The sequence below is a fragment of the Gigantopelta aegis genome, chromosome 10 (genome assembly GCF_016097555.1).
Source record: "Gigantopelta aegis isolate Gae_Host chromosome 10, Gae_host_genome, whole genome shotgun sequence".
In the NCBI taxonomy this organism is placed as follows: Eukaryota; Metazoa; Mollusca; class Gastropoda; order Neomphalida; family Peltospiridae; genus Gigantopelta; species Gigantopelta aegis.
Genome location: NC_054708.1, coordinates 67,223,326 through 67,250,681, shown reverse-complemented (window position 1 = coordinate 67,250,681; position 27,356 = coordinate 67,223,326). Strand labels below are relative to the sequence as shown.

General features: G+C 35.6%; 2 protein-coding genes across 3 annotated transcripts; one reads left to right on the top strand and one right to left on the bottom strand.

The window, feature by feature from the left end:
• Positions 1-1,656: 1,656 nt before the first annotated feature.
• LOC121383078 (U11/U12 small nuclear ribonucleoprotein 35 kDa protein-like) lies at positions 1,657-2,830 on the bottom strand. The gene has a single exon (XM_041512853.1). It carries the CDS (start codon positions 2,695-2,697, stop codon positions 1,900-1,902), a length of 798 nt encoding a protein of 265 aa, XP_041368787.1. The 5' UTR covers positions 2,698-2,830; the 3' UTR covers positions 1,657-1,899.
• A 563-nt stretch (positions 2,831-3,393) lies between these two features.
• LOC121384025 (U4/U6 small nuclear ribonucleoprotein Prp4-like) lies at positions 3,394-25,401 on the top strand. Of its 2 annotated transcripts, none has more exons than XM_041514168.1 (16): positions 3,394-3,453; positions 7,444-7,631; positions 8,462-8,538; positions 9,528-9,600; positions 10,891-11,015; positions 11,380-11,459; positions 12,696-12,789; positions 14,624-14,718; positions 15,762-15,820; positions 17,290-17,413; positions 18,136-18,228; positions 18,949-19,071; positions 20,193-20,300; positions 21,145-21,263; positions 23,534-23,583; positions 23,943-25,401. In XM_041514168.1, the coding sequence occupies exons 2-16, from the start codon at positions 7,457-7,459 to the stop codon at positions 24,099-24,101; spliced, it is 1,554 nt and encodes a 517-aa protein (XP_041370102.1). In that variant the 5' UTR covers positions 3,394-3,453; positions 7,444-7,456; the 3' UTR covers positions 24,102-25,401. The 2 variants fall into 2 exon arrangements, with proteins under 2 accessions (XP_041370102.1, XP_041370101.1); XM_041514167.1 differs by lacking the exon at positions 3,394-3,453 and adding an exon at positions 3,994-4,158.
• The last annotated feature ends 1,955 nt before the right edge of the window (positions 25,402-27,356 follow it).

Genomic DNA, 27,356 nt, shown 5'->3' with positions numbered 1-27,356 from the left:
TTATCACACAATACCCTGTGATCTTAATAAAGAGGCACTTCTTTTTAGTGTGTCTAGGGACCGTCTAAATATACACCTGCCAATCAAGAACCACAGGTACAGGCCAAAGAAAGAAAAGACCAATTAAGCAAGAAAACACTTCGACTATTATTTCAGTACGTGGGTTAATTTATATACAAAATATAATACAGTTATTTCAAAACTTTGACAATGGTGGTTTATTGTGTATTGAAAAATAAACCACATATACACGTTGCTGTGTTACTCGGATATATATTATTACAGAACATTGCGATGCATCCGCAAAAATCAGGTATGTTTTGTTTCTTCAGTTCAAAAACTAATTCCTGACGCGACATGTTAGGTATTACGTAACCACCAGCTCGCCAGAGGGTGTATTCACTGGGATGGTACAAAATGGCTGAACCGTTCTATATAATAGCCGTCACATTTAACCGTTTTATTAATTAACTATACAATTATACTTGTTGATATTAAGCAATAATGTGCATTATGTATCGTTGAATATGCACACCAGTTCAAAAGCCTTGCTTTAGCATTCCTTTGACGACACCACTAGAGCACATTGATTTATTAATCATTGGCTATTGGATGTCAAACATTTGGTAATTTTGACATTTAGTCTTAGAGAGGACCCGCTACATTTTTTTCCATTAGTAAGCAATCTTTTATATAATGCACGTTACCACAAACAGGACAGCACATACCACAACCTTTGATATACCAGTAATGATTCACTGGTTGGAAGCAATATTATTGAATATACTGACTGAGCTAAATCCTGCCCTGTGTGTGTGTGGCCTATATAGTTTGGGAGGTGAAGACATTTTACCAATGGGTCATTACTTTTGGGAAAAGCAACAATGATGAAAAACTAGGCACGCAGGTTTAATATACAGCATTTAAATAGAGGTTTTATACACAATATTCCAATGCTACAGTATTACAGATATGAATGTTAATGTGGAAGCAACATGTTATGTATATACAACATCAACTTTGTAGTTTAATATTCACAATTAACTCCCTTTACAAAGTGGACCATCCTAAAGGTAAGCATGAGTGCCTTCAAATATTATAATGACAATGCCTAAAATTAAAACAATAAAGACTACATTTACTTGAAAATATCATCAAAATCATGTATGTCTGCCCAGAACGTTTTCTTTTTTAAAACGTTTCTTAAACACTTAAAAACACTTTCTTATAATCATAATGCAATGTTAAAAGTATACATCCAAAACAATTTTGAAATATTGCACACAAAAATTAAGTTTGTTTTTATTTTAACCATACCACTAAAGCACACTGACCAAGTAATCATCAGCTACTGATGTCAAACATTTGTAATTCTGATTTGTAGTCGTCAGAGGAAACCCTCTATATTTTTCCATTAGCAATAGCAGCAAGGGATTTTTTATATATGCACTGTCCCACAGACAAGAAGGCACATGTATTCCACGGCCTTTGACCAGCTGTAGTGCATTGGTTAGAACGAGAAAAACCCAATCAGTTGAATGGATCCACCGAGGTGGTTCAGTCCTGTGATGCAAGCACCTTAGGTGAACACTCAACCGCCTGAGCAAATTGATCCTGCCCCAAAAATGTCTATTACCAATAATAACAAGTACTAAGTAGTACTGTCCAATTTATTTACACACACATACAATACTACATGTAAAGCCTGTACTGAATGAAAACTAACTTGTTGCAATTCATTAGATACATAAATGTTCAACAAAGCAATTACCTGGGCTTTGTTTCCAAATATTTTACCAATCATATACAAATGCCTTTACTTTGTAACACAAAATAGCTTAAAGATCTGGACAATGAACAGGCAGTATACCATGCAGAAACCATATAAACACACTAAAATCAGTCTCTGTGTCTGCGCCTGTAATCCTCTCTACTGGAATCACGGTCTCGCTTCCTTGATCGGCTGGAAGATCTAGATCTTGATCTTCTTCTTTTCCTGTAGTCTGATTTCCGGTCATAATCTCTCCTGGAACTCTCTTCATAATCTCTCCTGGAACTCTCTTCATCCCATTCACGTTTTCTATAATCTTCATGATCGTTATCAGAATATGGAGTCCTTGGTTTTCTGTTGAATCCCTCTTTGTTTTCACCAACTATTAAGGGTCTTCTAAAAGGTCTATCTTTGCATCCAAAGCGTAGCTGACCCGATTCCTTCTTTCCACCAAATCCTCCACCCATTCTCCTTGGAATCCATCCTTTTAAGGTCCTTTCACATTCCATATCTACAAACACTTCAAAATCATCAACAACCATATTGTTTCCATCCCTGCTTGCATAAAATGCAGATTTAGTATCTTCAAATTCTATGAAAGCATAACCTTGAGAAAATCTTGTCACCACATTGCGAACAAGTCGGATTCTTTTGATTTTACCAAATTTGTTGAATGCTTTCTCAAGAGTCTCTTCAGTTGTTTTAGCCCGATTAAGTCTTGTGACAAAGATGGTTGCCTCTGAATTACCAATTACAAATTTGTTAGGTTTGTACTTTGCATTCATTGCACGGAAAATACCATGATCATGGGGATCTGTATCTGTTCCATCAATACTTCCTGCTTTTAGTGGATCATACACAATTGGAATACCTGTGAAAACCATGGTTAGATTCAAACTATTTCTTATACAAAACCATGTAACCATTTATGTAACTATCACTTATTCAAGTTAATGCAAGGTTCACATCACAACAGAGTGAAAGTTTATGAAAAAACAAATGGTGCCAACTGCAGTAAAAGATTTGGGGTTTTTTAATAGGTATAAGAACATTTGCTTCTACTGTATTGGAAATCGAGACGGCTGTTTGAGCGGTTTTGGGTCATAACCAATCCGAGCATGAACCGCTTCCGTTCTGCTACGCAAGGATGTTTCGAAATTATCTGCTAACGCACTATCGGAGAGAGAAAGCTTTTGCTTTCGGAGTTCATTTTCTTTTTCCTTTTTGAAATTCTCGTACTCTTCGAGGTCATCTATTTTATGCTCAATTCGAGTGGGATTCCTTCGTAACATCCTCGTGTATCATCCCAACAATATATATATTTTCTTTTCACGAGAAACCGCTTTATAATAGACTGTTTTTGGTAATTGATACCGTAGCAAACAATATAGAACGCGTCTATTTAAAATAGTTTCTATACGATTAATATTATATAATAATATTTGCATTCATTATACGGTGATAGATATGTCGCAAAAATGCTTAATGTAATAACAGAGTCTAAATTTAATCACGTTTAAACACAACAGAAAATCAACATAAAAATATACAGTTTATCGGAGTAAAAACAACATTATGTTTTTTACGAATAGTACTTCCGGTATATCCGGTGTGCTGAATTAAATAATAGCTATGTACATTGTTTTACCGGAAGTGTCTTTAGGGGCAGCAGAAAATTAATGGTAGGGAAGTTTTTATTATTTTGAAGTGTACCGTGCCCTATTATTTAACTAGTCTAACAATAACATACGATATAAATTTATGTGTATATGGTGCTAATTTTAATTTAGCGTCAGTGCTAACCTAAACGAACTTGAGAAGGATTAGTGGCACATTTACACCAACTTTGTAAAAAAAAAACTATAAGTATCGTCATACAATCACTACATGCTTTTGTTTAACACCTAGTAGCCTGATTGTATTTTTGTACTAGGGTGTCGTTTAACATTCATTCATTAATGCTTTCATTAAAATAAAACACACTATATTGGAAACTGCAGTATTTGTTGCCTTCTGTCACCTTTAATATCTGACAATGTATTGTTCCATAATTTTACTGAATGAAAGAAGGAATTCGAGAACATTGTTGTTCGACAAAAATTTTTTTATTTATTTGGTTTGAATAATATAGTAAATGAACTTTTGTGTTTGTTATTTTTTATTCATTATACATAATACTGTTTCCGGTTGGAATTTGTTACAAGTAAAATTTTAACTGGTCACCGGTATTAAAGATGTCTGCGTCCATAAAACAAAAATTTTTACAATTCACATTTTGCGTGAAATAAAACATATAATGATATATGGACTGACATTGACACAAACATTTTGAGTAGCTCAGCAGATTGGTATTTTTTTCACGAATAATTTCTTAATATTTATTCCAGGTACGTCAAACTAAAAACTCCATCATCCATGCATTAGGCCCTATAGCCCGAGTACTCTGACTGTAAGAGAGCTAGACGGACACTTGGACATAAATACGCTCTCATTACAGTCAGAGACCGACCTATGTATATTTTTGGCAATTCCTGACTACCAAACGGTAGGCAAAGATTCCCGCTTTAATACCACAACAATCCTATGTTTGACGTCAAATACCTTTACATCGATCATTTTCGAGTTAACTGATACAAAAAAATCCACATATAAATCACTAATACACATACTACAGAGAGAAACCCGACAGCACCCACATTCAGCTACGCTTCGCGACACTCCGTCGCAACAATTACAAAGCTCGGCAATCTATTTCGAGACGTAGATCACGTGATCGCCACTGGGCGATTCCGCCTTGTGCAGCAGTTACAGGGGCCATCTCATACCAAGCGAAGTTACAACATGAAAGAGTTGGCTAATGCCGTTTTGGATGAATTTGGATTTAATTACGTCATTAAACCAAAACAATTAAACATTATTGATTCCATTTTGAATTTGAAGGATACATTTGGGGTGTTATCGACAGGATACGGCAAAAGTATGTGCTACGTACTGCCTCCTCTTATGAGACGGCCCCTATAACTGCTGCACAAGGCAGAATTGCCCAGTCTCGAAATAGATTGCCGAGCTTTGTAATTGTTGCGACGGAGTGTCACGAAGCGTAGCTGAATGTGGGTGCTGTCGGGTTTCTTTCTGTAGTATGTGTATTAGTGATTAATATGTGGATTTTTTTTGTATCAGTTAACTCGAAAATGATCGATGTAAAGGTATTTGACGTCAAACATAGGATTGTTGTGGTATTAGAGCGGGAATCTTTGCCTACCGTTTGGTAGTCAGGAATTGCCAAAAATATACATAGGATGGTCTCTGACTGTAATGAGAGCGTATTTATGTCCAAATGTCCGTCTAGCTCTCTTACAGTCGGAGTACTTGGGCTATAGGCCCTACAATGAATGTTATTTTTAAATCCAAAATTGGTCAGTTTCGAGTTTGGAATACACAGTAGTAAAAAAACCACCTTATCAGGCATCAAAAATAGTCGAGAACGGTTGTTCAGGTTACCGGGAGGTTACCACATGTAAGAAAAGTAGAGAACGGTGTTTCGTTCTTGACAAAAATTTCAACGTAACGGTAGTTTCGTTTCTGAACGAAAATCAGGCAATGCATTCCGGACTTCGCATTTCATTTTCTCACCAGGAATTACATCGATGTTCGCGCACAACTTGTGTAATTACAAGCAGTTATAGTTAATCCGCGTTTAAGCAGCGTCCACTAGATGCATTTACTTCCGCGTTGCACCAATGTTCGTGCGCACTTGTCACTTGTGCAATTGCAAGCAATTTCGGCAATCCGCGTTTAAGCATCGTCCACTAGATAAATTTATTTCCGGATTTCCTTGTACCAGTGTTTGCATGCACCGATACAATTTCAGAACATCCGCGTTAAAAGTAGTAGTAACAGGAATTCAGTTCTAACTTTCATTTTGTTGTGGTAACATATAGGTTACCAGGGTATATATTGTGGTAACCTGTAAATGGGTTACTAGACAATGCTTATTTCGATGCCTGCTTATGGACAGCCAACACATAAAACTAATATTTTGCTTAGTAAATATATTTGGATATTTAAATTTCGGAAATGAATGGTTGTTATTGATTTAATTGAAAACAAAATCTAAAAAATAAAGACAAATTCCTTTGTATTATAGACATACAGGGTTGAAAATTAACACAAAAACCATGGTTGCAAGCAGGGCCAGTTGAAGAATAATTTTACTGGCCCTTCTCAAATTCAACTAGCCCTCCAATTATCACATTGAAATTTAACTGTGCAGCTAAAATAAAAACTAGACTGTTCTTTGTTGAATAATAACCATGTGCTCACTGTATATATTCCGTTTGCTTCAAAAGAAAACTGATGAATTGGCATGTAACATCATGATGAATAAAGTTAAAATTCATATAAAAACATGTCCTTAAGTTTTAAACCCATACAAACTCAAATAACATTAAAAAAAAACCCAGTATAAATAAAAATGTTTATTTACAAATTACCATTAAATTATACAGATTAATTCTCATTTTTAATACAGGGATGAAGACAAAATGCTAGAACAGCCAAGGTATGCAGCTTGACTTGCATTGTCTCTGAAATAAACAATAATGCAGCACAAAGAGAATAAAGGTAGAACTGCGTGTGCTGTAGTATATAGCCTAGTCTAGGGTGGCAGTCCTCTTTGTGGCAATGCAAGACGGATGAAATAAACTTTGTGGTGATGCAAGAGGGGTAAAATATCCAGAAAGGGATTTCCTTGGGAGTGGCTGTGTTCCTATAGACGAAACTCGTACACTTGTGCATTTGATTTAGATATTATAAATGCTACAGAAGTAGGCCACTAATAAAATAAAAATGGAAAGGAAAATAAATGTGTGGAAAAAACACAAAAAACCACAACATTTTACTAAAATATAAGATGTACTTAGTTATTAATAGTATATTACAAAGCATAAAAACTTACTTATTGTTTATCACAGTAATATTTGGACGTTTATGTCATCATGTAAGTCTTGGTGTCACTTCAGATCTAATCTGTTCTTATTTTGATTCTGTCCTAGAAGCTAACTAAATACGATTCATTTTTACCATAACATTGAATAACAATTGTCAAATAGTAGCTCTACTAGATAATTATGGTGTATCCAATCCATTCTGGGACAATAAGCCGAATACTTCCAGATTTTAAAAATACGTGCAGTGTCTTCAATACGTTTTAAGCTCTGTTTTTAGAAAGACCCGGCCCAAAACCACAGAAGCTGAGTTTGGCGCTGTCAAAATATAGAGCATCTTCTATGTCTTCTGCTGCCAGATCTGAAGTTCGCGCCAACATAGATGCAGTGTTTTTTGTCAGTTTCTTTCTTTTTTAACTGGTACCTCACTCCCTAGACCCTAAAATTGACGATCGACCAATGGACTACCTTTGTAAAATTCTTAGTCGCCCATAGCCAATAAAGGTCGCCATGGGCGACCCCTAATTTTCAACCCTGGACATAGTCATTTCGTACTGAATTTGTTCATTTTGTAACATAATAATTTTCTGTATACATCACATGCATATATAGTTGTGCAAGTTCTTGGCTTGGTAATCGAAATTTTGAATACAAAATGTTCTCTGCATTATCCAGAACAAGCTTATTTATATCTCATGTGTCTGTCTTTCTTTTATGTTGGTGTAGTCTCACTGCAACAATGTCAGATGAAGATGATGTTGAGCTTATTGTGCCCAAGAAGTCTAAGATCCTCCACTACGGCAGCTTGGAAGATAAGGAACGTGCACGACTGGCAAATGGAGGAACATCCGGATCTCTAGCGGCTGATGTCGTTCAAGCAGGCATCGAGTCTGGAAACATCAATATCACTTCAAGTGAGACTTCATCGATTTCCATTCATTCATTTTAACTTGTATTCCGTGCTTATTGTTTTACCTTTACAACGTAAAAAGACAAGATTTAGGTATTATCTTTCTGATGGAGGCATGTCTTTTGACTGTTATGAATATCTTTTTGGAAAATAGATCTTAGCTACTATGTAAAAAAAAAAGTAGCCAACAATATCATTAGTGTCTCTAAAATTGTAGGGGTGGGACGTAGCCCAGTGGTAAAGCGTTTGCTTGAGGTGCGGTCGGTCTAGGATCTATCCCCATCGGTGGACCCATTGGGCTATTTCTCGTCCCAGCCAGTGCTCCATAATTGGTGTAACAAAGGCTATGGTATGTACTATCCTGTCTGTGGAATGGTGCATATAAAAAATCCCTTGCTGCTTATCGAAAAGAGTAGCCCATGAAGTGGCGACAGCGGGTTTCCTCTCTCAATATCTGTGGTCCTTAACCATATGGTTTAATGCTATATAACCGTAAATAAAATGTGCTGAGTGCGTCGACAAATAAAACATTTCCTTCCTTCCTAATGGAATGGTGCAGTGCAATGATGTGATGTAGTTACCAAATCACTGAAAACATTTGATAAGGCTAGGTAATGATCTTGATTGCAATTTAGTGATCAGTATGGTTACAACCACTGTACTGTATTCATGATCATAATATTAATAGATTTATTCAAATCAAGTCGAGGTAGATGTAAACCATTGAACAGGGTTCTTATATATATATATATAGATATGGTTCATTGGAATCTTGGAAAGTCATGGAATTTGATTTGTAACAAAGTATATTAATGTTTACGCTGTGACTTTTAGGTGGCCATTTTGATATAGAAGAGAGTGAGGCCGAGTCACAAGCCGAGATTCTTGCTAAGTTCGAGAAGAGGAAAAAGGTAAGTAACTCCATCATGTGCCTTGTATTAATTAACATCATATCGGTGTTTGACAAATGTATGAGAAAGTCACTAGCCACCACGAAAGCTTTGGCTAGTAATGCCCTAGATATATTATAGCAATACAGTTGATAATTCTCACTAGCCCTGACCAAAAATTCACTAGCTGGGACCATTGGTTAATGGATTTGTCGTATCCTGTCACATAAGATATATCATTCTAACCATTTCATTTTAAAATGATGTGCACAAAAAAGTACAGTAATCAAAGTAGAATGCCAGTGTTTTTGCCAGAAAGAAATTTTTGTGTATGGCGATATGGAATTGAATGCAACCACAGTCAACAGGGGGTATAGGAGGCCTCCCCCAGAAAGACAATGGGTTAAGTTTAGGATTAGGGTTAAGAAAATCATACAGTAATGATAAAAGTAATTAATTTTGTCAAAAGGTTAACAAAAAACAATAAAATCTGCCAAAACATATGGCTATGGTACCATTCCCGTTTTACCCTCTGGCAGAAACCCTGAATGCATTTGACTGCCCGCCATAATATATTTTTTGTATGTTTTAAGGTGTAAAAACTACATTTACTAAGATTTAATTATATAACACAAGAAAAAGTATATGGCCAAATTGCTATAGTACACAATAATTAGCTGGATGAAACTGGAAATTATTCATCCTTAAACCAAGTGTATAATTCCAAATCTTCACCCAAAAATGTGAAACATGCTGGAACTTTGCGAACTGTACAAATAAATGTTCTCTTGGCTTATTATTTTTTTTATCAAACTTCTCCTCTTTCTCCTGGGAAGGGCGAAGTCACTACTCTATTCAATTGTTGATTAGGGCCTGCTCAGTGGTCAAATATGTATTTTGTGCCTGATACATAGAAATAATTTGTTGTGTATTTTGATACACTAAGCTGACTATATTGAAATTAAAATTTATACTTTTCCATTATTGTAAAATGATAGAATTTGTTTTAGGCACGTCAGATTCAAGTTTCAACTGATGATACAGAAGTTAAGGCGACACTTAGACAGCTTGGAGAACCTATATGTGAGTGGCAGGTTTTTGTATCTTACATTCTGTTGATCAGTGTGGACATATAGTTTTATACAGAAAAGTAACAGTATTTCTTTAGTGTGAGTGTTAAACAGGGCTTCTTGAATTTTATAAAAATCCACAAGCCATGGGATCAGTGATTTTAAAAATGTACTAGCCATGATTAAAAATTCAGTAGCCCCACTTTAAATAAATCGAATATTACTAATAGTAATAATCAGATATGTCACCTAAAGAGGCAGATAGAGCTTAAAAAGCCTTAGATTGGGGTAGAAAGAGGGGGCAGGATATTCAGATTTACAAAATATGTAAATGAAGAACTTGACAAGGTGGGTTTTTTCACTAGCTGTCGGGCTAGTTATAGTACTTATTTACTAGCCCAATACTGAACATTACTAACCACGGGAGTGGGGTTTCCATAATCTAGAAGCCCTAATGTTAAAGTGATCTCTGTAAATACATACAAAATGAATGGTGCAGATTTTATGTCGTACTATTTGCTATCCATCATATTATTGGGAGGTTAGCAAAAGGTTAAGTCCATTCAGATGGACAGTTCAGAGAACCTATATGGGGACAAAAAAGTACTTTTAAATGGAATTTAGGAACATTGATTTTTTTTATATCTTCAACTTAGCGTGACCTCTGACCTATGGCATTTCCTCCTGTTAACTCAGACTGGTCTGAACATCCCAACAGCCAATGATATGGCTTAAATCTTCCAATGAGTCCTCTCTGCTATCAGGACGGGACGTAGCCCAGTGGTAAAGCGTTCGCTCAATGCGCGTCGGTGGGCCCATTGGGCTATTTCTCCTTCCAGCCAGTGCATCACGACTGGCATATCAAAGGCCGTGGTATGTCTGTGGGATGGTGTATAAAAAAGATCCCTTGCTGCTAATCGAATAGAGTAGCCCATGAAGTGGTGACAGCGGGTTTCCTCTCTCAATATCTGTGTGGTCCTTAACCATATGTGTGACGCCATATAACCGTAAATAAAATATATTGAGTGCGTCTTTAAGTAAAACATTTCCTTCTTCTCTGCTATCTGTTCTGGTAATGTGACAGTATATTTCTAATTTGGATTCCATTGGCTCTCGGGTAAGGCATGAGATATATTTAAAGGAGCAAAATGTATTTTGTGTGTATGTACACAAATGATTTATAATGTAAATGCACCCTTAATAAGCGGTCACCTGTCTAACACGGCCAGCGGCCACCTAAATCGGATCCCTAATCGCTAAAATACCTGTATTAAGACTGACTTAGTATGTTGCTGTGTTTCAGGTTTGTTTGGGGAAGGACCAGCTGAAAGACGAGAGAGATTGCGTAAACTGCTGTCTCAGATCGGAGAGGATGCCATCAAGCAGAAGAAAGAAGAAAAAGAAGCTGCTCGCAGGAAGAGAGATGAGGTACGTGGTTTTATCACGTATGTAGCTCATGTGTGCTCTAGCCCTATCCTGTTAAATCAGGCCTAGCTCTGGCACTTGCCAAGTTCGCCAGTTGCAAATTTTCAAAGCAATTGGCAAGTTTTATTTTTATTGGGCGAATAAATTTTATGTTTACAATCATTGTTATATTATTGGGTTTTTGCTATTATTGAAGTTTCATAGATGATTTGGCTAAATTTTCTACTCACCTAGAGCTAGCCTGCTGTTTATATGTTGAGTCGGCGCTACAGAGTAATGTACGTAACAGTTTATAAGTTTTTTGACCATCAAATGCTCTTAAAAACATAATTTTTTTCTCACTCTGATGCTACGTTTGTGTTAACAGGAAAACATCACGTGGTACCATGAGGGTTCAAACAGTCTCAAACAGGCCAGGTACTGGCTGGCGTCGTATTCCATTCCCAGGTTCGTATATAACACTCTAATTAGTTGAGGTGCGTGCATAGGAACTTTAGCAGAGGGAGGTCTAGACTGTGGTGACTGAAGAAAACAAAACATTTGCTTGAGCAGGGAGAACTTATACAGAAAAGTGCAAATTTAAAGCAGTTTATTAATAGATATATTTGGGATTCCTTTGACTCAGTTACTAAAATTTTGTTTGGTAGATGGGGAAAAAAATTAAAAATTAATAAGTAGGAAACTGATGTCGACAAAAATCTGTATTGAGCTATGACAAGAAAAATATTGAATATATAAATAAGATATACACAAAAACAGTCAGATTGTTGCCTTAAAATGAAATATCAAGAAAAAGCATTTAAAGGGACTGATCAGAGTTTGTAGCTTTTGTATCAATGTTTTCGTCCATTATTACCTTTTTCAATTCAGGGTTAGCTCTGGCTCTCTTAAAATTCACCAGATGTGCATTTTAAAAACAATTACCAAATTTCATTTTAATTGGGATAAATAATTTCATGTAATAATTTACATTTGGTGACAAAATAACTGGATTTATGCAATTTTTTAAGTTTAATAGATAATTTGGCGAAATGTTCTGCTCACCCAGAGTTAACCCGGCAGTTATTACATTTGTAAAATGCTTACGGTACATTTTCTTGTTTTAGAATAAGAACTGTGCTTGTTTCAATGAAATATTATCGATCTAGTGAAAGTCTGACATGGAAACCGTGCTTACATTGTTTTCTGACAGATTGCTGAATGTCACATCATGAAGAGCTCACCTGTTTATAGCCATACCTTTTATATAGTAGAACAAATTAAAAAGGTCAACAGGTTTTAGCATGTAAATTAAGATTTAAAAAAAAAGTGTATTAGTGTTTTAACATGGTGCAGCACCATGCATCAATAGTGTAGTGCCTTGCTTTAATCAGTGTCATGTTGCCCTCCGATTAAACAAGCCTTTTTCAACAATTCTAAAATTTCCTTTATAAAGCGCCTAGAAATGTATTATTAATCAATAAAATATGACTGTTATATATTTTGCCAATAATTTATTAAAGCAAGCACATTAATTTATTTTTATTTCAATTTGTTTTGTCTTTAAGGGAAAAAAAAGTTCCCTGAAAATGGAGAAAATGCCTTAAAAGTGTTGTCTAGCATGTCTTGTCAAATTCCTAGGGAAATCGCTATGTATGGTATTTTGAATATTAGTAAACTAACATTTATTTTTTGATCATTCAGAGCGAAAGAACGAGTGCAAAAACAAATAGTAGCGAAGAATATTCCAGCAGCTCAGAGAAATGCTACAACACAAGATCTGCATAAAAGAATCCGGGTAAGAAACAATTCACAGCTTCATTTACTAACATAAATACACACGATAAAACAGAACCATATTTAATATCACATGCAGATGTAACAAAGATGAAGGTGGATTTTTTTTTTTATCACGATGGTGCACATGATAATAATGAGATGGATTTTTAGCTAATTTATTTAGTAATGTGAATATCTTTTTTCATAAGTAATGTTAACAAAGTTCAGATCTTTTCAATAGATAGGTTTGGGCTTACGTTAATTTTATATATCAAATTATTATTGTCTGTTTTTGTGTTATAAAATAATATGGACTTTACTGTAATTGTAAACTAATTATGGTCTGTTTTAATATTGTAAAATAATATATTTGTTGCTGTATTGTAATATAATTATGGTCTGTTTTAATATTGTAAAATAATATATTTGTTGCTGTATTGTAAACTAATTATGGTCTGTTTTAATATTGTAAAATAATATATTTGTTGCTGTATTGTAAACTAATTATGGTCTGTTTTAATATTGTAAAATAATATATTTGTTGCTGTATTGTAAACTAATTATGGTCTGTTTTAATATTGTAAAATAATATATTTGTTGCTGTATTGTAAACTAATTATGGTCTGTTTTAATATTGTAAATAAATAATATATTTGTTGCTGTATTGTAAACTAATTATGGTCTGTTTTAATATTGTAAAATAATATATTTGTTGCTGTATTGTAAACTAATTATGGTCTGTTTTAATATTGTAAAATAATATATTTGTTGTTGTATTGTAAACTAATTATGGTCTGTTTTAATATTGTAAAATAATATATTTGTTGTTGTATTGTAAACTAATTATGGTCTGTTTTAATATTGTAAAATAATATATTTGTTGCTGTATTGTAAACTAATTATGGTCTGTTTTAATATTGTAAAATAATATATTTGTTGCTGTATTGTAAACTAATTATGGTCTGTTTTAATATTGTAAAATAATATATTTGTTGCTGTATTGTAAACTAATTATGGTCTGTTTTAATATTGTAAAATAATATATTTGTTGCTGTATTGTAATATAATTATGGTTTATAGGGACAGACCCTAGTTTCAACCCATGAAAATGGACACTAAATTTAATTAATCTACAAACCTGCAACACATTTGGATATGGTTATAACTGAGAGAAGCTAAAGTCTGTGATGTTTAACTAGGGAAATACTATCTAAAAATAACTAGAGCTTGTCTCGATAACCATTACTTCTCAGATGAACGTGCGTTTTTAGAATTATGAAAATTGCATTTTGGGTATTAAAAAACCCTGGATGACCAGAACCACTTCAGGTGTACGCAAATGAATATTCTAAATAATAAAATGTAAGTACTTCTAATTTAAATTATCAAAAACAGCTTTAATAGTGAAAAATAAGTCGTAGTGTTTAAAAACTAGGGTCTGTCACTTTAATACTGTACATGGTATTATACTTCTGGTTTGTGTCTGTATTATCTAAAGTTGTGTTCTCGGATTCCTACTTATGGTCTGTGTCTGTATTATCTAATGTTGTGTTCTCGGATTCCTCTGTTTTCAGTCAGTGACGAATGATTGCAGTCAGATCGGAGACAGTCGTCCACTGTTGTTCTGTATTGTCTAATGTTGTGTTTTCTGATTCCTCTGTTTTCAGTCAGTGACGAATGAGTGCAGTCAGATCGGAGACAGCCGTCCACTGTCGTTCTGTATTGTCTAATGTTGTGTTCTCTGATTCCTCTGTTTTCAGTCAGTGACGAATGAGTGCAGTCAGATCGGAGACAGTCGTCCACTGTTGTTCTGTATTGTCTAATGTTGTGTTTTCTGATTCCTCTGTTTTCAGTCAGTGACGAATGAGTGCAGTCAGATCGGAGACAGTCGTCCACTGTCGTTCTGTCAGTTCAGTCCTGACTCCAACATGCTGGCCGTCGCCTCCTGGTGAGATGTTAATACAACTACAGTGAAACCCCTCTAAACCGGACATTCATGGGACAAAGTAAAAAGTCTGGATTGAAGGGGTATCCGGTTTAGAGAAGTTCTGATATTTTAAAAAGAGAGAGTGAAAGATGTCCGGTTATGAGAGTATTCTGGTTTTTTGAGAGTCCGGTTTAGATGGATTTTACTGTATTTATAATAACTAAAACCAGCCATGATTAGAAATCACTATAACAAATGTACTAAGACAGCATGGAGATAGTTTTCCAAACCTGAAGAGTTAAAACAAACATTTGTTTAATGACACTACTGACAAATGATAATTAAAACATGATCTGGGGTGAGAAAAAACCTGGTAAGACTTTAATACATTATTTAATATAACTCTTTTATAATTACTGGAACAGCCAGGATGACAAACCTGAATAACAAGTGAAGAGTTCATTTCCATAATACTATACATGCTGATTTCCAGTTTTGAGATTTAATAGTGAAAGCCTACCGATGTTAGTACAACTCTACAATACGACAGTAAAGTTTAGTCAAAATGAGATTATGCCAAGTTAAATATTTTGCAGTTACCAATGAAGGTATACCGATGTTAGTACAGCTCATGAATAGAGTTTCCATCAAAATGAGATCTCTGCCCATTGAACAGAATGCTAAAACTTTGCTTTTTATGTTATATGCCATGTCATGACTCATGTTGCCGTAAAACCATGTTTTTCTCAATATGACATAAGTGGATATATCGCCTTTTGGAAACGAAATCATCAAGTACTAAGACAGTATGGAGATAGTTTTCCAAACCTGAAGAGTTAAAACAAACATTAGTTTAATGACACTACTGACATGTGATCATTAAAACATGATCTGGAGTGAGAAAAAACATCTACTGCTCCATGTAATAGTTTCAAAACTATATGTATTACAGCAGAATTTCTACACACATAGTCGAAGCTGGGTTCAAAAGATACCAAAGCTAGTGTGTCAGATGTTCCAAGAAAATTTCAATCTAATGATTAATTATTCTTGTTTCTATATAGGTCGGGGCTTTGCAAGTTGTGGTCCATTCCAGACTGTAAGCACATTCGTGATCTCAGAGGTGAGTAAGCTAAATATATAATATCTGTCCTGCCCTCACTTACAATATTATCATTTAGCTTCTTTTATAATTTGTTACATTTTTTAACAAATGTAAATTTAATAAAAAAGTGACGTGTACTGGTAGTAGCTTGATTTTGAAAACAGAATAAATAAACTGTAAATTTCTTCCACAAGAAACACAAGGCAAATCATCTGAAATGACATGTACCTGTATTGTACTCAGTTGTACTTGATCATAGCAAAGTGTCGTTGATAAATTGGTCAAACAAGTCAAGAAACGAGTATTTAATGCCTCATGTAAGTGAAACGGGCGTGTTTGCGGGGTGAGGGGATTGAAAAATAACCCTGCTAAAGCTAATTTTATCTTTTTTAAAATGTATTTTCTGGGGCAGCATGTCTCGAATCCCCTAGAGATTTCACTCACCACAGACTAGACCTGCCCCATTCATAAATTCCTGTACAGGCACCTGTGAACAGATAGATTTGTATAGAAATGGTTCATTTGACAATTCTGTTTGATGACGGAAACTTAGTGAAAAAACTTTGTAGCAGTGTTCTCGCTAGGTGAAAATTAAAGTAGGACGGCCGCACAGCACCATACCATTAAAAAAAAAGAAAAAAAAAAAGGGAAAGTTTAGTTACCATATATCGTTGTGTGTTGGTTGGTCGACTTTGTGGAAAGACATACTTCTTATTTTGCCTCTCATTATTTGGTACAAAAAGTTTTTTCGAAATACAAGCCGACTCATGTTGTCGGTCTGGTATTATTTGGCACCCAAGATAAATGATTTTAATTGTAAACACTAGCACTTCTGTTGTTTTTATAAGCAGTGATATCCCCAAACAATTTAAAGTTTATGATATTTTATAAAGAATTGCTGAATAAACAGAATGACAGAAATGACAGAAAGTAAAATTCATTAGATCTACAACTGAGGACAAAATATCACACAATAGTTAGTGGAAACAAAAGACAGAATGACCAGTCTGATCACGTGACAAATTTGGTGCCAAATAAGTGGTTTTTCAGTCAGAGATTACCGAATTTATAAAAAATAAAAAATTTCATTGCTCAAATAAAATATAACTTTTATTGTGTGTATCAAACATACAAATGGATATAGGTATGGGACAAAATAGAGGCTGTTAAAAATACTGTTAAATTACATGTACATTACAGTAACTGTCGTAAGCTACTGAAGTTTTTTGTCAGTTGCTTTTTCGTACAAACAACGCAGCTTGTTTCCTTTGATGTCCAGTGTGCAGACTGATGATTATTTTTTTGTGGAAAAAAATTTGCATGTGGAAATAGCAGAGATGGGTGCTTTAAAATATAGGGTGTGGGAAACAGAGGGCGCAGAAAAATAAAGGAGGGTGGCAAAATGCAATCACGGAGTGGGCCACCCCGCTTAAATGGAGCAGCGAGAATACTGATTGTAGAGTCATGGTTTTGTTTACTTCTGACAGGTCACAACTGTAATGTTGGAGCTATAGTGTTTCATCCCCAAGCAACCTTGACCTTAGAAAACACAACTTGCTGTATGGCATCCTGTGGCCAAGATGGGTCTGTTAAGTTGTGGAACCTGGTCAAGTAAGCTGCATTCTTCATATTATTTTACAGAAATGAAAATTCTCTGCATTTTTCTGGATTTAAGCTATACCTAAAAAATCTTCTATCCATGTTCTTTGCTTAAATATCCACAGCAACTCCATACTTTTCAAGACCCTTCAAAGTTTTTGTTTTTTTATTTAAAATTAAAAAAATAATAATAAAATCTATATTTGGTTTATGTTTTGATTGTCATTTGAATCTTTGATATTTTTAAAGGCATACTGTCACGGATTTAAAGACCTTATTTCTCTAAAAATGGATAATAAATAAAATTTACATTAATTGTTGGAAACCAAATCTAGCTATCGCATCACCTTAACTGAACCATGATGGAGTGAAATCCATGTCATCGCTCTCAGCAATTTTAGTTTTTGAATTATGGACTATTGCCATAATTCAATTATTTTACAAAATGTCATTAATAAATGGAGTATGGTGGTTATGAAGATGGTTGAATAAAGTACATTTAGGGACAAATCAAATTATTTTTGTTCAGGTAATACTTTATTAGACCAGTAAATAGGTCAGTGGTCTGTGACAGTATGCCTTTAAACTACCTTTTCAGGATAAGTTAATCAGGCAAGGTATTTATGTCCTTATTTAAAGTATATATGCTTTCTATAATTGTAAATAATAATGTTGATATTTTTTTGTGTCTTCCGGTAAAATAAAAATGTCTTTTTATTTGTGTATGTTTTCAGTGACGAGCCCATAGCTGATATAGAAGGCCACGCCCCTTACCGAGTGTCCAGACTGGCATTCCACCCGTCGGGTAGATTTCTTGGTACCTGTGTGTAAGTTTTAAAATCTTACAGTGAAATCTACAGCTTGAATTTTTGTATTTAAACACATGACAAATTTTTTATTTACAACCAACAAACTATACATTTTCTGTATTTACAATGAAAAAATAAATAGTTTATACATTTCTTTTACAGTCTTTACTTTTTAACTTCAGTATGCCACAAATATAAGAAGATTTTCAATTCTGTTATTTATTATTTTTATGTTTTCTGTTATTGTTCACTACTCAACTTATGTACATAAGTTTAAAAAAACAACATTTTGCTTGGAATTCTTTAATCATGTTTAATTTCTCCTGTAACTAATAAAATATGTTCTGATACTTTTTATATTTCAACAAACTTAAACTTATTGATTGTTGAAGAGAATTAGATGCAAATTATTTTCCCTTGATTAGGGATAGTTCCCATATGTGGCATTTCACACTAGGAGGTCCATAGCATAGGAGACCCATGGGCAGCTCATCATGTCCAAATTAGCCAGTTGCTAATTGTTAAACAAAGTGGCTACAACATTTAGTCTTTCGCTTTTAAAATTTGCTTTAAACCAACTAGTTTATAATTTCTTTAGAAATAATCAACATATCTTAAAATTGGCTAAAATAAAATTTGTTCCAGTGTCAGCCCTGCATGGGACAAGCTGTGGGCTTTTAAAAAAAAATATTATTATTGTTTTTTTTAATTAATGTGTGAAACTGCTATTTTTTAAAGCTTTGACAACTCATGGAGACTGTGGGACCTAGAAGTTCAAGAGGAGATTTTACACCAGGAAGGCCACAGCAAGGCAGTGTATGATATTGCCTTCCAGGACGACGGCGCACTCGTGGTTACTGGGTTAGTGCAGTATTATAAGTTATAAGCATATGTAGAATGACATGCCTGTAGCAACCAAATCTATAATACAATAATCATATATTTTTTTTTTTTACTTGATTGCCATGCTTTTAATCCAAATACGGTCCAAGCATGCTATCCTTGTTTACACACCTCAGCTGTTTGGTCCCTCTTGGTCATGATGTGATGGTTAGTTGTTAGTGGGTAGAAAGAGAGACATCAGTGCGATGGCCGTGTACCACTTCATGGAGAGCTAGTATCTAGGTGTGAACCCAGTATCCACCAGCCTCAAGTCTGATGGCTGAACCACAATGCCACTAGTCAGGAATATGGAGATGACATTTTGTGTATAGCTTTATCATGTACTGTTACAGATCAAGTTTGACTTTCATGGCGATTTACCCACTTTTGACAGAGTTATGGCCCTTGAACCTAAGAGAAACGCAATTTTTTTTGGGCCTGTTAGGGGTCATGCATTGCTTTAGCAATGTTAATCTGTATAACCATCTACCTTTGTAATGTGAATATTAATCTACATAACCAGCTACCTTTGTAATGTGAATGTTAATCTACATAACCATCTACCTTTGTAATGTGAATGTTAATCTGTATAACCATCTACCTTTGTAATGTGAATGTTAATCTATATAACCAGTTACCTTTATAATGTGAATGTTAATCTGTATGACCAGTTACCTTTGTAATGTGAATGTTAATCTACATAACCAGTTACCTTTGTAATGTGAATGTTAATCTACATAACCATCTACCTTTGTAATGTGAATGTTAATCTGTATAACCAGCTACCTTTGTAATGTGAATGTTAATCTATATAACCAGCTACCTAACTTACTACACTTAACCAGTGCACCACAACTGGTTAACGGCCGTGATATGTGCTTTCCTGTCTTTGGGATGGTGCATATTAAAGATCCCTTGCTGCTAATGGAAAAATGTAGTGGGTTCCTGTGATGACGTGTCAGAATTACCAAATGTTTAACATCCTTATGATTAATTAATCAATGTGCTCTAGTGGTGTCTTTAAACAAAACAAACTTTCAATGAGTTTAGCAGTACACTGAGTTCCTAGTTTCAGCCGGAGTGTCATTGTTTTGTTTCAGTGGTCTTGATGCGTATGGGCGAGTGTGGGATCTCAGATCTGGACGATGTGTTATGTTTCTTGAAGGTCATCTTAAAGCCATACTGTCGGTGAATTTCAACTCTGATGGGTGAGTCACATATTTCTGTATTATACACAGGTATGTGTACTGGAATCTTAGCAGGGGGATTTCAAGACTAGCGAGCGAAGTTTTTAGTGGGTTCAAGGCATACTCACCTGGAAAATGTATTGAAAGAAAAGACAATTTGCTTGAGCAATGTGAGGTTTTGACCCACAAAACCCTGCACGTGCATATGAGACTACACTATATTGTACTGTATTTTCGTTGCATTATATTGCTTTTGTATATTATTTTATTGTATACTTCCCAGAAGTAAGAGGAGAAGTTTGATAAAAATAGGCGAAGTGAACATTTATCAATATATTTCGTAACATTTTGCCAGTTTCCACTTTCAATTGAAAAAATGCTGAATTTTACACTCGGTTCTAATCATAATATTTCGATATAAAATACTACTTCCAGTAATAAAGTTTAAACAAAACAGTTGTATGTTTCATTAAAAACGTCACATTATTAAGTAGTTGATAATGTGTCGTTATGTTAAAATTAAAGTATTAATTCGTATTTTCTGGCATTACTTTAATTAATGTGGCAGAGGATTAACAAAGCTTGACTGGTCACAGCACACGCAATGACATGCGTCACTTTGAAAAACAATAGCCTGGTTTACAGGTGTATCTGAAGAATGTTAACATTAGACTATGACATGTATTTAATCTCTTCACAACAGAAACTGGCATGAGTATTAACATTTGTTGGTTGATTTTATGTGCTTTACAGTAGTTTAATATGATTTAAATAATGATATCAGAAAGCTTGTATGCACTAAACCTTGCTACATTTGATTGACTTTGAAATGTTTATCTACATTCATTATATCACTGTATTATAGATATCACGTGGCCTCCGGAAGTGAGGATAACTCTTCCAAGATTTGGGATTTAAGACAAAGAAAATGTGTCTACACAATTCCATGTCACACCAACCTTGTTTCTACGGTCAGATTTCAGCGTATGTATACATGATGCCAAATTGTTTTTCTGTCCGATTTCAGCAGATTTTGTTACAATTTAAAACATTTTTAATTTGTGTATGTATTTCTTTGTTTCATACAAGTCATGTTAAACAGTCAGATATTATGGCACGTAATTATAGGATATTAAACGAGCTTCCATTTCATATCATATTTATGTCCTGAGTGAAACAATGTTCAATTGTCAGGAGCTTTAGCAAGTGACAATGAAAATTATTTCACAAGGGACATAAACATGATACAAAATGGTAGCGAGTTTAATATCCTATTTATTACCCATAATCTTAATTTAAATCACTTAACCAGTTTGGTTGACATTCCTATACGGTTGTAGTTCGCCAGTCGATGACATCGTATGACGTCGAAGTGTTACGTCCCACATGGTATTCCAGTGTTCTCGCCTGATGCTTGATCAATCTAGGATCGATTCCTGGCACTGAGCCCATCGATGACATCGTGTGACGTCGAAGTGTTACGTCCCACATGGTATTCCAGTGTTCTCGCCTGATGCTTGATCTATTTAGGATCGATTCCTGGCAGTAAGCCCATCGATGACATCGTATGACGTCGAAGTGTTACGTCCCACATGGTATTCCAGTGTTCTCGCCTGATGCTTGATCTATTTAGGATCGATTCCTGGCAGTAAGCCCATCGATGACATCGTATGACGTCGAAGTGTTACGTCCCACATGGTATTCCAGTGTTCTCGCCTGATGCTTGATCTATTTAGGATCGATTCCTGGCAGTAAGCCCATCGATGACATCGTATGACGTCGAAGTGTTACGTCCCACATGGTATTCCAGTGTTCTCGCCTGATGCTTGATCTATTTAGGATCGATTCCTGGCAGTAAGCCCATCGATGACATCGTATGACGTCGAAGTGTTACGTCCCACATGGTATTCCAGTGTTCTCGCCTGATGCTTGATCTATTTAGGATCGATTCCTGGCAGTAAGCCCATCGATGACATCGTATGACGTCGAAGTGTTACGTCCCACATGGTATTCCAGTGTTCTCGCCTGATGCTTGATCTATTTAGGATCGATTCCTGGCAGTAAGCCCATCGATGACATCGTATGACGTCGAAGTGTTACGTCCCACATGGTATTCCAGTGTTCTCGCCTGATGCTTGATCTATTTAGGATCGATTCCTGGCAGTAAGCCCATCGATGACATCGTATGACGTCGAAGTGTTACGTCCCACATGGTATTCCAGTGTTCTCGCCTGATGCTTGATCTATTTAGGATCGATTCCTGGCAGTAAGCCCATCGATGACATCGTATGACGTCGAAGTGTTACGTCCCACATGGTATTCCAGTGTTCTCGCCTGATGCTTGATCTATTTAGGATCGATTCCTGGCAGTAAGCCCATCGATGACATCGTATGACGTCGAAGTGTTACGTCCCACATGGTATTCCAGTGTTCTCGCCTGATGCTTGATCTATCTAGGATCGATTCCTGGCAGTAAGCCCATCGATGACATCGTATGACGTCGAAGTGTTACGTCCCACATGGTATTCCAGTGTTCTCGCCTGATGCTTGATCTATTTAGGATCGATTCCTGGCAGTAAGCCCATCGATGACATCGTATGACGTCGAAGTGTTACGTCCCACATGGTATTCCAGTGTTCTCGCCTGATGCTTGATCTATCTAGGATCGATTCCTGGCACTGAGCCCATCGATGACATCGTATGACGTCGAAGTGTTACGTCCCACATGGTATTCCAGTGTTCTCGCCTGATGCTTGATCTATCTAGGATTGATTCCTGGCACTGAGCCCATCGATGACATCGTGTGACGTCGAAGTGTTACGTCCCACATGGTATTCCAGTGTTCTCGCCTGATGCTTGATCTATCTAGGATCGATTCCTGGCAGTGAGCCCATCACTATTTCTCGTTCCAGCCAGTGCTCTACAACTGGTGTAACAAAGGCTGTGGTATGTGCTATCGTGTCTGTGGGATGGTGCATATTTAAGATCCAACGTTGCTAATAAAAAAAAAAAGAAGAGTAGCCCGTGGAATTACAGTGTGTTTTATTTCTCATTATATGTGTGATTATTAACCATATGTCTGATGCCATATAACTGTCAATGAAATATGTTCAGCATGTCTTTAAATAAAATATTTTCTTTGTTTCTTTCTTTGTCAAGCCCAATGAAAGTTGATAAAAGTCAGACTAGTTGATGCAATATCAAGTCTTCTTGGTTTTTAAAATGTTTGTTATTCTTTATTTCTTTTCTTTTAGCTCATCATGGTAACTATCTCGTCACGGCCTCTTACGATGGCACTGCAAAGGTATGTATCAAAGAATTTTAAAGGTGGGGATGTGTGCTTGATATTTGAAAAATCAATGTTTTTAAATAATAGTTGTTGGTGTCAAGCTTTTTGCTCGTGGTATGTTCTTCCTTGAGAACTTAAGTAAACACAAACCCTTGTAGTTCCAGACTTTATGATCTCTAATCAATATCTAGTTCATAGTTGGTGAGGGTGGATGGCATCAATAGGTCATGAATACAATTCTAGTTTTTCATCACGGATTTATTTTATAATAATAATGAATTGTTTAAAACCTCAGGTCTCTCATTTTATTTTGCTTATAATTATACGAATATGTTTGAGCGTTTTGTATACTTACTATATTATTTAACTTTCAGATTTGGGCTCACCCTAATTGGGCCCCATTGAAGACCATGGCTGGACATGAAGGGAAAGTGATGGGAATGGACATATCGCCAAACTTGAAGTACATGTGTACTTGTTCATATGACAGAACATTTAAGCTCTGGCTTTCAGAAACACCTGGAGGCCTATAGTTCTCATTGTAAATCCCATTGTGGTTTAAGACATTTCATCTACATTCAGATCATGAAAAAATTTATATACTTTCCAAGTTGTGTGTAAAGTTGTAGTCATGGGTATTATATAAGTATGGAATGCAGAAAGGAAAGGAATGTATGTTTAATGATACATTACTTATGTTGGTGTTTATAGAGAATAGAAGGTTAATGATGTATTATCAGGTTAATTAAAGGTAAGTCTTTGAGACTTGCCAAGAGGAATTTCCCCATGATTCCGAACAAGATATAAATCCGATTACCTACATCATTAAATTGTTAATTTCTTTTTTTTCTATAACTTAATAAGTATGGGAAATCATCTTTAGTCTTTAAGCAAAACAACTGGGCCCCGTTCCACAAAGCGATCTTAGTGCTAAGATCACCGTAAGTGCATATGTTAGCTGTGCAGTTATGGTGATCTTACAGCTAAGATCGCTTCGTGGAATGGGGCCCTGGTATGTATTTCTGTCCCAGAGTTCACCAGGTTTGTAATAAATCCTTTGTCTCTAGCAACCACTCTACCAACATTGACCATCACTTATATGTAGACCAATATTTCATTTACACATATGACACCTCTTCATAAAATCCCATAGCTGCCTCATTCTCCCCAGAAAGAGACAGAGTACCAGGACAGAATTGAATTTATAACTATTTCTCAAACTGTTACATGTACTTTGATCAGCGGCTAGTGGACTGCTGGAGTAGCGTTTCTCTATCAATGAAGATGCTAACACCATAAAGTTGCAGAGACCTATTTCCATTAAAAAAAAAATATAAGAGAAAAGTATATATGCTGCTGGGTGCAGACTTATTTTATTATTATTTATTTATTTGTGGCTGTTTTAGAGAGTATCATAACTGTTACTACCTGGACGTAGGCTCCCAGGTGTAACCATCCCAACCCACAATATCGTTTAACGGCCTTCAAAACGACCTTTGCATAGTATACATCCCATTTGTAAAGAAAACCCCCAGCTGATTGTGTAATTGGTATATGATGCAAGACTTGGTTTTTGTTTACATAGGCTACACCTTTAACCCTTGTAAGCTCGTTTGGTTTAGTAATAAATACAGGCATTATATAAATAATGTGTCAAGTATAACCAAATTTCTGTTTAACATCCAATAGCCGACGATTAAGAAATCAGTTTTTTCCCCGTGGTGTAACACAACACAAACATATTTACTATTAACTCAAAACGTGTTGGCAAATTGCTCTTCTTTTTGTTTTTCTACTTTAAAAAATAAACAAACAAGAACAAGTGCTATGAAATTGCAATTGTATTCATTTTGTCCCACTTAATAATATATATATAATATAAGATGTAACCTGGTCATAAAATTAATATACAGTTGAATAGATGTAGGCCTACATTTAGGGATTGAAGTATCAAACGTTTTCTCTAGATGTACAATAATAACTCCATGCACTTGAACATTTTAAAACTGCGCTGCCGTCCTATTTGATCACACGATTTGCACGAGCTCTGATGACTTGGCGAACTTCTGTTGAATCACTTTGGGCATCGTGAATTGGAAACCGCTCTGCATACTGGCAAAATCAAACAGAATGGTACTATCATGCACCGAAAAATAAACGCGGTGCTGGAAACTAACTTTCCAGTATCGTGAAGGACTCCGTTCCCTGCCCCGGATCCAAGCAGAAATTCCCAAGTGGATCTCAACATCCAGCTTATAAGGTCTGGAGCCCAAAGACGAAGAATGATGCATAAGATATCCAATAGCACACGTTTGTTGAGGTAATTGGTTAAGTCTGACAACACATAGAAGAACCAAGCCGAAAATAAACAGCACACCAACAACAGATTTAAAAAGGGGATGCTTGTTGTGACGTTCCACTGCAACAATATGGCAACACCGAATCCAGACGCAAGGCAGCATGCTATTTTAGTAGCATCCATATTGTTATTATTAATATTACACCACCCTAGCTTCTTGCTAAGCGTCTTGGAAGATTTTGGAATGTATTTTCTGCATTCCATCGTCATCGCTGTATATTTCTGGTAATGTACAACGTAGATAATGTTCCTAAAATCACAGCCAAGAATAAATAATCTTCATTTGTTGGAACGAAAATGCCACACAAGAATTTTTAAGACTCCTCTATACATCACTTTTTATATATTTTTATTTGCCACTGGAAATTATTGTATCCTATACATAAAAAGGGATCGTTGTTAATGACGTCAACGATGACGTCAGACAAAAATGTAGTCTTTCTCGCAATTAGCATATAATAATAATATTAGTAGCACACAAGCACGAGTGGAATACTACATAGGTTGTTTGATATAATTTATCTTACAAGTATTCTTTCAGAACAACCGGCCTCGGTGGCGTTGTGGTTAGGCCATCGGTCTACAGGCTGGTAGGTAGCCTACTGGGTTCGGATCCCAGTCGAGGCATGGGATTTTTAATCCAGATACCGACTTCAAACCCTGAGTGAGTGCTCCGCAAGGCTCAATGGGTAGGTGTAAACCACTTGGACCGACCAGTGACCTATAACTGTTTCAACAAAGGCCATGGTTTGTGCTATCCTGCCTGTGGGAAGCGCAAATTAGGTGATAACCCTACTGTCTTTTTCGATTTGCGGACGTATATCGGTGGTTTTACTGTCGCAAATTTAATTTTATTGGCGACGCGTTAGAGCCAAAAAAAACGGTAAATTTGCGACTGTAAAACCACCGATATACGTCCGCAAATCGGAAAACTCAGTAGGGTTATCCCTATTCTAATTAAACTGTTTAATGGTTGATTTTAAATAGCAAATTGTCACATTTTTAGTAAGAATAAGCATATAAACGTCATTAGGCAGCCCATTAACAGGCGATGGGTGGTCGGACAGTTGGCGGCTCGAACATAGATGTGTAATTTGACATATTTAATCAGCTCTCGTGATTAGATAACGACTAATAAAGAATAATATATTCATTTTTGACATAAAAACTTCTCAGTACTTAACGATTTCTGTACGTGATATGAACGCTACAGAAACTGTCTTTATGACGTTATTACAAAACAACCCTTTGCTTAACCTATGACGTATTTCTGCCAGAAAATTTGCGACCGGTATATCGGTGATTTTACCACCTGAAATTTTTAGTAGAGATCCAATCAGATTCATTCTTACAAATGTGTTGAATTAGAATAAAAGATCCCTTGCTGCCTGTCGTAAAAGAGTAGCCTATGTGGCGACAGCGGGTTTCC